This window comes from Tupaia chinensis, unplaced genomic scaffold (genome assembly GCF_000334495.1).
Source record: "Tupaia chinensis unplaced genomic scaffold, TupChi_1.0 Scaffold000248_1, whole genome shotgun sequence".
Lineage (NCBI taxonomy): Eukaryota > Metazoa > Chordata > Mammalia > Scandentia > Tupaiidae > Tupaia > Tupaia belangeri.
In genome coordinates this window covers 1,074,035-1,086,623 of record NW_006159726.1, presented here as the reverse complement: position 1 = coordinate 1,086,623, position 12,589 = coordinate 1,074,035, and the positions used below count along the sequence as shown (strand labels likewise).

The following is a 12,589-nucleotide window of genomic DNA, read 5'->3' as shown; positions in this document are numbered from 1 at the left end:
GAGACAGAAAGCGAGAAATCACCCCCCAGGGGGGATGGTCACACCACAATCCCTTCTCCTCCATTCTCCTCTCGGGATCTTGGGCACGCACGTACACGCGCCCGGCGTGAGTTTTAAGCCACCGGGTCCGGGACGCAAACCACAGTCGACTACGTGGGAGTCCAGCGACATAGCCATTACACTAACTGCTGGTTCCCAATGCAAAAATTTTTGAACTCCGTGCATACTTCTTTTCATAGTGCATATTTTCCAAGAACTTTTTGAAGACCTCTTTCATATTTCAAAACGTTATGTTATACAAAATTATACAATTTTATTTGCATTTATGTCATTAACTTGCATAAAATTTAAAAAGACAAGAGAAGAAATACTAAAATAATAATAAAGGCAATGCTGTCAAAGCCGAAAAAGGGGAGGAAAAATCTAACCTTAAGTTTACATAGAAAACTCTTACTGGGTTGTCAAAAAAGTCACAACGTATTTTTCTATGTTTGTTTATGCAAAAATGCATCACGAATTTTCTGACAACCCAATATTTTCTGAAATCTATTTAGTATATGTAAATTTTAAATTATTTTTATTCACATACAATAATTGTATATATCTTTGGGGCTTAATTGTGATTTTTCACTACCAGAATACAAAGTGTAATGATTAAGTCGGGGTAACTAGCATACCCATCAACTCAATCATTTGTTATTACTTATTTTGGGAACATTCAAAGTTTTCTTTTATTATTTCATGATACACAGTAAGTGGCTGCCATCCATATTCTCCCCACTGTATTTTATAACACTAGAAATTGTTCCTCCTATCAATCTGCAATTTTATATCTGTTAATCAACATCTCTCTATAGCCCACCTCAATCCTTTTAACTGCTAGCCATCATTGCTCATCCTGCTACCTCTGAGAGACCATTTTTTTCCATTTTTCCATAGTACATGTAAACATTTAAAACTATATCAACCCCATGTCATATGACTTACCTGTTTATCAAAAACTACCCATGATGGTACAGCAGAGCCTTCTCCTTTCGGATATGTAGTGTTCCTGGGCTTTGTCTTTTGCCCGGGCAGAGGTTCTCCACCTATTCCAGGCTTCCCATCACTCACTAGCATCCTCACATTGTTGCAAAAGCCCCAATGCTGGGATTTGTGGAACTTCTCCTTTCCTATCTGGGAACACAAGAGACAACATAAAATGGCTAGAGTCACTTTATAACTTCTCTTATTTGCTTTAAAATGTAAACACATTTTCCCATCATTTATTTTTCCCACCACAAAATACAAATGGAGTGGCGAATCATTATGATCAATCTTTATCTACTCACATTTTAAATTTGACTCATTTTAACAAAATAGGAATTTCAAAAGCAATAAGAATAAATCTAATGCTCCATGTATTTAAAAGGTTTAAAAATAGCTACTACAGCAAGTGAACATTTAGAACATTCATTTACCAAATGGTCTTCCCTATTTATTTGTCAAGAATGTAAACAGAAAAAAAAAAAAGAGAGAGAGAGAGAAAAGAAGAAAGAAAGAAAGAAAGAAAGAAAGAAAAGAAAAGAAAAGAAACAAGTTCCTCTACTTTACAGTAAAAATGGAACTGCTTTCCACAGAAGTCCAAACTTTATTTTCACCAAAACAGAGAAAACCTTTTGCTATTAAAATAAGAATAACAAGAAATTCCTCAGTGCTCACATTCTCTTTCTAATTGTGAATCCTTGCCTCCCACTTATCCTGGTGATCTAGACAGAGAGGAGAAAGTACAGATAATACCATGAAACACTGGCAAGGATGTGGGCCCACATCAACTCTCATGCACTGCTGATGGGAAAGTAAAGTAGCACAACCACTCTGAGGAAAGATATGATAGTTCTTACCAAAGTAAAAAGTATATATGTCCTAAGTCCTGTCTACTCCATTCTTTTTTTTTTTTTAAGAATTATTTATTTATTTATTTATTATTTTTAATTTGACCAGAGAAAGAGAGAGGGGAAGTGAGAAAGCAAGCCAGCAGGTCCAGGACTCAAACCAAGGTTGGCCATGTGGGAATTCAGCACCTTAATCACCGTACCACCTGCCAGCCCTGGCAAGTCCACTTTTAAAAGTCTCCTGACCCTGAGGCCAGCAGATGGCATAGGGGTTATGTTGCTCGATTCCCACATGGCCAACCATGTTTCGAGTCCCAGACCTGGTGGCTTGAAACTCACGCAAGGTGCATGTGTGTGCATGCCCAAGATCCCAAGAGGAGAATGGGGGAGAAATGGGAGAGAAGGGATTACGGTGTGGCCACCCTCCCTGGTAGGTGATTTCTCACTTTCCTTCTCACTCTCTCTCTCTCTCTCTCTCTCTCTCTCTCAGGTGAGCACACACCTGAGGTAAAACATTTGGAGGAGGGATATGGAGACAGCACTGTTGAGACAGGGAGGTAGTATTGTTATATTTTCATCAACTAGACCAGGGAGAAATGTTCACATATTGAAATGATCACCTTGTAAGCTAAAAAATGTGATTGAATGTATTAAAAAAATGTAAAAAAATAAAACAAAATTAATAAAAAAAAAAAGTCTCTTGCTTTTACTCCTGAGTACAGGGAGCTATTTATCAGACTATTTGTCCCAGCAGTGTCTGCAAGAATGAAAAAGATGAAACCATCTAAACATCTGCCAAGAGCAGGAAAGACACATCAATTGTATTCTCTTTATAAAATGGAATAATACAGAGGTCTAAAATTATATTATCCATTTAGAAAAATCTCAAAAGATGTTAAACAAAAAACAACCAAAAAAAGAAGTAGAATGCCACATAAAATTTGATAATTCCACATATATAAAGCTTGAAAATATTCACGACAGTGTTATTTATGAGTAATACATGTTTGGGTACGACAAACAGCAAAATCAAGATTATATTATATCCATATTGATATATGGTATGATATGATATATAATAAACATTGTATATCTTATTATGAACATCCATTTCCCTATGGTCCTAGATAAAATTAAAGCTCCTCTCAGAGTTCATGGCCCTGCTTCCCCTTTCAGAGGTAATTGTTATCCTGAATTTGTTGCATTAACTTTAACACTTTGCCAGGATTGTATACCAATGCTTCTTGACTTATGATGGGTTATGTTCTGATAAACCCATTGTAAGTTAAAAATATAAATCAAAGATGCATTTAATACATGTAACCTACTGAACATCATATTTTAGCTTGGCCTACCTTAAACATGCTCAGAACATTTGCATTAGCCTATATTTGGGCATAAACATCTAACACAAAGTCTGTAAAATTTGTAATACAGTGTCAAGTATTTCATGCAATGTATACTATCAAGTACAGTATCAGTTGTTTCCCCTCATGGTCAGACGGTTGACTGGGAGCCTCAGCTTAATGCACTGCCCAACATCACAAAAAAAGTATCATACCAAATATCACTAGCCTGGGAAAAGACCAACATTCAAAATTTGAAGTAGCTTCTACTGAACGTTGTCCTAACCTAAAGTGAAAATATTGTTAAGTTGGGCCAGTCATGGAGGTGCATCAATAATGCAATATTCTGTGATACTGAAGCCAAAGGGGATGATCCTAGGTTAGGATTCCTAAATTTCCATGTATGTGCCCAGGTGCATGCATGTGCGCCCCTGATCCTGGCTGGCTGAGGCTGGGAGTGGATAGCATGAAAACCCTGTCAGGGCTGCCCGACTTCTCTCTGAAAAAATGGAAAACTTACAAGGAAAAAAAATCCTAAGTTGAACCAGTGTAAGCTGGGGACTGTCCATAGAGGCAGGGAAATTTTGTCTTCAAAAACCTGACGCCATGGCAGGGAAATATGACAAGAGAGTAGAAAATAACTCATTTCCTTTGTGATGAAGGCAGAAGCTAGAGGAGTGGGGAAGGGCCTGAGCAGCCCTGCTCCAGGAGTCTGGACAAAGAACCCTGGGCAGGTAACAACCCCATTCTTAGGCTTGGGTCTCAGAAAGTTAGAGAATCAACTACAGCCACCTCCACACCCCCAACACACACACAAACACTCACAGTCAGGTTACTGCAACTCAATCCTAAACATCAGAGCAAAGCAAAAGTTGGGTACGTTAAAATGAATTGTGGAGTAACAGAATTTTGTAACAATGCCCCCTCCTCTTTTTTGCTTTTGTCTTCGTGAGTGTTTGTGTGTATATATGTATTTTGGTATTGCTGTAGTGCATGTGTGCATTTGCCAGAGAGAGACAGAAAGAGATGAAGGGAAAGTAAGAAATCAGCCCTCAAGAGTGTGGCCACAACTCAATCCCTTCTCCTCAATTCCTCTCAGCATTTTGGGCATGTACACACACACACACACACACACACACACTTGGCATGATTTTCAGGCTGCCAGGCCCAGGATTCAAACCATGATTACCCACATGGGAGTCCAGTGCCTTAACCTCTATGCCACCTGCTGGCCCGCCCCCTCTTCTAAAGCAAGTAATTGCAGGTAATCACAAACTCACCTCAAACCAACAAATGTTTCTTAAGCATTTACTATAGTCCTAGCTTTGTGCTAGATATACTAATTAAAGTTAACATAAAATTCAACCCCTGCCCTGAAGAAGAAACCCACAATCTTGCTGATGAAACAAGATTTAGATACACAAAACAACTAAAAACCAGTACAGTTACCAATTTTTATCACTTACTATGAGCTGGATCCTTTATATCCTTTTATATGTATTATATCATTTCACTGTCATGAGCTACTTGGGGGGGGGATGGGCGGGTATTACTGCTATTTTACCACCGAGGAAACCAAAGCAGAGAGAAGTAGACTAGCATATCCAAAGTTGCACAGTAACTAAGGGAGCCTGCATCTTAACCTAACTTCGTGTGACCCTACGTTCTCATAAGTTTGTTTTTAATTTACTAGAGGGCAATGTGCACTCACCAAAGAGAAAGAGAGAGAAAGGGAAAATGAGAAAGCACCCTCCTCCCCATGGGGGATAACCATTCCACAATCCCTTCTTCTCCATTTCTCCTGTCCAGATTTTGGACATGCATGCACACCCATCTGCCATGTTTTTCAAGTCCCCAGACTTGAACTGCATAGTCGGCCATATGGGATCCAGTCACTTAAACCACCATGCCATGGCAAGACCCTATTTTTTTTTTTTTTTAGTTTATTTACTTATGTCTTCTATTAGTTAAAGAGACAAAGAGAGAGATTGCATCCTTCAGGGTTTTGAACCTATAATCCAGCCGCAGTCCTCAGCCAGCCTCAAACCATGGACAGCAGCATATTCAGGGAGGACCCTGGACCTGAACCCAGAACTTTCTCATGTGGGATTGCCAGCATAGTGTCACATTTCACCACTGAGCCACTGTCTGCCCCCAAGTGCTGATAAATTTATTTGGCCAGAGTTGTATGCTGGCACCCTGGAGTAGTAGGGTTGAGATTCTGTGGATAATTGGGTCTACAGAAATGGGATGAATTTGACAGGAGAGGAGATGCAAGGGCATTCTGGGCAGGGTACTGCAGTTGCAATGACTGGCTAGTGTGAGAAAAAATAGAAGGGAGAGACTTTACAGTAAAAATGGTAAGTTCCAGTTTGGAAGAAGGGTGAGCTACAGTAGAATATTTAAAGTCTAAGGAAAGTCACATTTAAATACCTTAAAAATATCCTTCATCCAGCTGGTAAAATATTTATTGAGACCTAATACCAGCCAGAACTATTCTGGAGAGTATGATATAAAGATTAAGTCACAGCCAGCCTCTCTACCCCTGAGTTTTCTCCACCACTCACAGGTCTCCTCCACGGATCCAGGTTTCCATCATTACATCCCCAAAGCCCTTGCTATTGTCAAAAGTCTCAGAACCCCACAAATTGTCCATATATACCCTCATCTTTGGTCAAAGCACATCTCACAATTTTTAATGTATCTTTATGCTCATTCAGAGTCATGTCTCCAGTCAGGCTGTATATCAATAAATAAATAAATAAATAAATAAATAAATAAATAAAACCTTCCATGAAGGGTTAGCTCATATCCCACTACATAGTCATCTCACCTACAAATGTCTGGTAAGCACTCATTGGGTATGAAGTTGTAGTAGATTCTGAGGATGTGGCCTTGGGCAAGCTACAGCTCCCAGTCTTAGAACAGAAACCTGGATTTAGCAATGAGTTGCTTAGTTATGACACCAAAAGCATGAGTGACGGAAGGAAGGATAAATGAATTGGGCTGTACTAAACTAAAACTTTTGGTGCATCAAAGAGAGTGTAAAGACAATCCACAGAATGGGAGAAAATATTTGTAAATCATATGTTGTAAGGATCCAGTTTCCAGACTATAATAAAGAACTCTTGTGACTTGACCAAACAACAAACAATTCAGTTTTTAATGGGCAAAGAACTTTAGAATAGACATTTCTCCAAAGATATACAGATGGCCAACAAGCTCATGAAAAGATGATCAATGCCATCAGTCATTAGGGAAATGCAAATCAAAACTGCAGTGAGATAGCAGTTCATACTCACAAAGGTGGCTATAGTTTTTAAACTAATGAAAGCAAATGCTGGTAATTGTGTGGAAACATTGGAAACCTCCTATAAAGTTGCTAGGAATGTGAAAGAGCATGGCTGTTGTGGAAGAAAGCAGTCTGACAGGTCCTCATTAAGTTAAACGTAGAATTACCATATGATCAAGCAATTCCACTCTTGGGTGTATACTCAAGAGAACTGAAAACATACATCCACAGAAAGACTTATACACAAATGTTCATAGCAGTTTTATTCACAAATAACCAAAAGATGGAGATAACCCAAAAGCCCATCAGCTGATGAGTGGATAAACAAAGTATACTATATCCATATGACAAAATATTATTCTGCCATCACGGAGAATGAGTACTGATATATGATATAACATGGGTGAACCTTGAACACATTATGCTAAGTGAAAGAAGTCAGTCACAAAGGTCACATATTGTATGATCTCGTTTATATGATCTATCCAAAATAAGCAAATCCATAGAGACAAAAAGCAGATTAGTGGATGCCAAGGACTGAGAAGAAGAGGGAATGGGGAGTAACTGCTTACTGGACATGGAGTTTCCTTTGGAGTGATGAATATCTTCTTGAAAGAGAGAGTGGTGACAGTTGCACAGCGTTGCAAATATACTAAATGCTACTGAACTGTACACTTTAAATGGTTAGAGTGGTAAAGTTTATGCTATGTATATTTTACCACAATTAAAAACAAACAAAAAACCTCAGCTAGTGTGAGATTTGTAACATCACAAATGAGCGTATGATGACCAAGCCCAGGGATGGACAGAATCACAAAGCCCTTTCTGACCACCAGCCCTTCAATGTGTACATACACCACAATGGACTCATGTTTGTCTTATCTCCCCAAGTAGATGATAAAATTTTTAAACTCTGGAACTATGGTGTACATTTCTTTTTCCATGTTTCTTCACCATCTAACATATCACTGCAGATACAATAAGACTGTAAAATTTGAGCAATATATTCACTGATTGTGAATTGAAAATTGTGATCAGGCTAAGTGATGGTGCAGGAGTAATACAACTCGACACACATAGGAAAGTCCCTGGTTTACATCCTGAGGCCTCCTTGTGCACACCAATTGTGTACATTTGTTTGTGATCTGAGCTGGCTGAGGCTGGGAGTGGATTGTGATGTAAAGACTCTGTTGAGGAAGCATGTCTCTCTCTCTGTGTCTCTCATGAAAGGAAGAAGTAAGGAAGGAAGGAAGGGAGGAAGGAAAGAAGAAAGGAAGGAAGGAAGGAGGGAGGGAGGGAGGGAGGGAGAGAAGGAGGAAGGAAGGAAGAAAGGAAGGAAAGAAAGAAGAGAGAAAAAGAAAGTAAGTTGTGATCTAGATCAAATAGGCAATAAGGAGCTATTGAAGTTTCCCAAGGGAAGCAGCGGCAGGACCAGGCAGCACATCTGAAGAAAGAGCCCCTGAATGAGGTGAACAGGAAGGGGAAGGATCTGAAGGTAAAAGACCTGTAAAGAGACCACTGTCATATCTAAACGAATTAGAGGCCAATTAAACCACAATATGCCAACGCTTGAGCTAGCAATCCCTGCACACAAATACCCAGGCTACTATTTCCAGTGATGCCACCCTAGTTCATAACAAAGAGGATTTCAGAGAGTTCTCAAGAAAGTTCATCCTTCTCTATTTCTTCCTTTAAAAAAAAAAAAAAAAAGTTTTGCCAAAGTGTGTATGTGCTCACTGGAGAGAGACAAAGACAGGGAAAGTGAGAGATCACCCCCCAGAGGGATGATCACACCACAATCATTTCTCCTCCATTTTCCTCTTGGGCTTTTGGGCACACATGCACATATGCCCAGCATGTTTTTCAAGCTGCTGGGTCCAAGACTCAAACCATGGAATCAGCCATGTGGAGGTCCAGCACCTTAACCTCCATGCCACCTGCTGGCCCTCTTCTTCTTTTAAATTAAGGCAAGGGTAAGTCTCAGTTTGATAGTATTAAGTTGACAGCACCTCCCAAGGACTTATCTGCAAAAAAAGAAAGTTAAGTCTCAGACTCACAGCTTTTTGCAGGCATGAAATCTACAAACGCTGTTTTGTTTTCATTTCTTTTTTCTTAACAGGGTCTTCCAGTTTAATCAAATGATATGGTCTCCATTTATGGTAGGGGTGTAAAGTTTTCTTTTAAAATATGTTTAAGTTTTTTCTTTTCTTTTAGCATAAAAATCTTTTTTTTTTTTTAGATTTTTCCATCCAGAATACACTGTATATTGGCTCAATTAAGCACATTAACATATGTGTTATCATCAACAAATAATTTTCCATTTCCTGTTTCCTGTATATTTTGCTTTTTTTCCCATCCTTGATTCCCTATCTCTCACCCTCTGCCATCTCCTACCCTCCTCGCACACTGTCTCTGGTATCTATGGTTGCTTTCTATGACTTTTTCTCCCCACATTTTATTGATTCACTGAAGATCTTAATTAATCTAAGTATTTCCAATAGCAAGCACAGCTGATATAGACATATCCATGAACACAAGTCTGACTTTAGACATAAACCTCAGTGAGTAGAATGAACATACTATAAAGTAGCACCTAGCGGGGGCTATATAGCTTACTGCAGTCATCAAACAGATATTTTGAATGCTTTTTTTTTATTTCAAGAAAAACAGTTTTAGGTGTTTTTTTAATTTTTTTAATTGTTTTTTCCTGGAATCTTTTTTTTTTTAACTTATTGAATACTTAAATTTTTTCTTAAGTAATTCAGTTCACAGAGAGACATTGGCAACCCCTGACTCCATGGGACAGATTCTACTTGAGCAGATAAGTTTAAAGCACCCAGAAGGAAGGCAGGAATTGAAATAGGCAGGAAAAACAACCATCCAGAGAGCAACAGGATCCTCAGACTCTGGAACCTGTGCCTGGTTTCTCCACATGGTTCATGAGCCCTGGAATAAAACAAGAGAGGAGGTGCAGGGATTGTGGGGGGTGCCAAGGGCTGGGAGTGGGGTGTGAACTGAAGATTCTGAGAAGGCTCTGGCCAGAAGAGGAAAGTAAAGTAGTATAATAAAACCACACAACTGAGCAAACAGGAGTAATTGCTGTTAATATACAATCTCCATAGTCACCTGAGCCCTGATTGCCTGGTTGCCGCTCCTCACTACACTGGTTTGCTTATTACCCCCCTCCTGCCTCCTCCGTCAGTTAGTGGCCAACAGCTTTAACTTTACCCTTCCATGGGCTCCTTTCCATAGATACATAAATGTGGTTAAGTCTCTTCCTTCTTAGAGAGGGAAACGTCTCCATTAGCCCTGAGTCCTGCTTTCATTACAGCGGTCCCTCCTTTATCCATGGTTTTTCTTTCCACACTTTAGTTACCCACAGTCAACAGGGCCCAAAAATATTAAATGAAAAATCCCAGGAGCCCATGATGTGAGACTGGCTGAGACTGGGGGTGGATTGTTGCGTCAGCACTCTGTTGGGGATGCCTGTCTGTCTCTCTCTTTCTTCTTCTTCTTTCTTTTCTCTCTCTCTCTCTTTCTCTCTCTGTCTCATAGAAGAGATAAATAAACTAATAAAAAAAGTTTTAAATTGTGTACTGTTCTGAGTAGTATGATGAAATCTCACCTTGTCCTGCCCTGTCCCACCTAGGATATTGAAGGTAAACTCCATACACTGAGCTCTCTTCCCTCCTCCCTCTTTGCCCTATTGCTCTGAGATCTGGCTGCTGGTCCAGCTGGACTCGTGAGCCCCTTATGACCACTCTCTTATCTCATAGAGCTGGCCCATGGCCGGGGCTGTTCCTGAAGTATGCCTCACACTTCTCTCACAATTAACATCATAAGACTAGAGGCACTAAATCCCAGACACTAACTCGAAAATACTCTGTGCTTTTACTTGATTTACGCATGCTTTTTATTTGGCATATAAAACCTGAGCCTTGGGACCAGCAGTTAGCGTAATGGCTATGTGGCTGATCTCCTACGTAGTCAACTGCGGTTCGAGCCCCGGACCTGGTGGCTTAAATTCACACTGTGAGCATGTGCGTGCATGCCCAAGATCCCGAGAGGAGAATGGAGGAGAAGGGATTGTGTCGTGGCCATCCCCCCTGGGGGGTGATTTCACGCTTTCTGTCTCGTTGTTTCTCCTTGTCTTTCTAGAGAGCGCATGCGCCCTATAGCAAAAAACAAAGCAAACAAACCAAACACACACACACACACACACACACACACACACACACAATCTGAGCCTGTATTTGCTGACAACACAGTCTATTCCCCACCTGGCTGTTAGTAGAGTTTCCCTAGTAAGTAAACTCAAGTCTCTGCTGGACCTCCACGTGTGTTCTTTGGAAACAGTAAACATTGTGGGCAAATGCCTCCAGATTTGGAGGGGGGGTCCCTCAAAACAGAGGTACATCATCCCTTTGTCTAGCATATGCAGATCATATACACTAACTGCCCATTAGTCACTTAGTAACCCTCTTGGTTTTCAGATCAACTGTCACAGTATAGCAGCGCTTGCATTCAAGTAACCCTTATTTTATTTAATAATGGCCCCCAAACACAAGAACAGTGATGTTGGCAAGTGGGAAATGCCAAAGAGAAGCTATAAAGCACTTCCTTTAAGTGAAAAAATGAAAGTTTTCAACTTAATAAGGAAAGGGGAAAAAAAAAACCTACACGCTGAGATTGCTAAGATTTACCATTTAAAAAAGTGAATCTCCCAGCTGTAAAATTGTGAAGAGGAAAAAAATAAATTCCTGCTCGTTCACACCTCAAAATGCAAAAGTTATGGCCACAGTGAATGATGAGTGCTTAGTTAAGATGGATAAGGCAGTAAATTTGAGGGTAGAGGACATAAACAGAAGTGTCCCAATTGACAACAACCAAGTTTGGTACTATCTCTGGTTTCATGCATCCAATGGGGGTCTTGGACGGTATCCCTCACTCTGTGGATAAGAGGGGGACTACTACACTGTCTCCACTCCTTCCCTTTCTCTACCCTCATGTTTCATGAAACAGGATACTGTTGTCGTTGAGGGTCCTCTCTCTCCTCCATTGACTCCTACACTCTGGATTGCCCTGCTACCTCCCCATTAGGCCTTAACTTACAGGACACCACACTTTTATAGCTTTAGACAGGTTTAGAGATCCTTAACTTGAAACATAAGATTAAGAGAGTAAACAGGGTCAGGGCCACCATATGGCATAGTGGTTATGTCCTAGACTCCCACATGGCCGACTGCAGTTCGAGTCCCGAGCCCAAATGGCTTGAAACTCATGCTGGTCACCTGTGCATCTGTGCCCAAGATCCTGGAAGAAGAATGGAGAAGGGATTGTGGTGTGGTCAACCCCCTCCCCCACAGGGGTGATCTCTCACTTTACCTCTCACTATCTCTGTCTCTTTCTCTAGTGAGCACATGTACCCTAAGGTGAAAACCTCTACCCCCCACCCCCCAAAAAAAGAAAGAGAGAGAATAAATAGGGGCCAGAGCCTTAGAGGTTTACAGAATGTTGGATTGTGTTGTGAACAGGAGATATAAAGGATCATTCTGGCCTCATGATACAAAGAACTGAGTATATTCCAATAGTCCAAACAAGAAATGATGGTGATCTAGACCAGGGTAATAGAAGTGATCAAATTCAGCATCTATTTCAAAGGTAGAACAAAAGGAATTTGCTGTTAGTTTAAATGTGGGGGGTGCAGAAAGGGACAAGTTGTTAATAACTCCAAATATTTTGTCCTGAGCAACTGGGAGATTAGAGTTTTGTATCCTGGGATGTGCAGCAGTAGGAGAGAATCTCAGTAAGAGTTCTGGAGGTAAGAGGCAGACACAGGAGTCCAGATTTCGACATAGCACTCAGACAAACAAGCAAAAATGTTGACTACCAGGTGGATACATGAGCCCAAAGCTCAGACAAAAGGTCAGGCTGGATATAAAAATGTGATATACATCAGCTGGTAGATGATACTGAAAGCTATAGCACTGTATTGAATGATTATAGCACAGAAAAGAAGTCTAAGACAGAGCCTAAAATATTCCAGTGTTAAGAGATCAGAGAAATAAGGGAGAATT

General features: G+C 40.3%; 1 protein-coding gene across 1 annotated transcript in view; it reads right to left on the bottom strand.

Annotated features, from left to right (window-relative positions):
- EFHC2 (EF-hand domain containing 2) overlaps positions 1-12,589 on the bottom strand; it is a 228,030-nt gene that overhangs the window by 187,938 nt on the left and 27,503 nt on the right. The window contains exon 2 of the mRNA XM_006148862.1: positions 988-1,176. Within this exon, the coding sequence (XP_006148924.1) occupies positions 988-1,176 (189 nt within the window). The remainder of the gene's footprint in view (positions 1-987; positions 1,177-12,589) is intronic.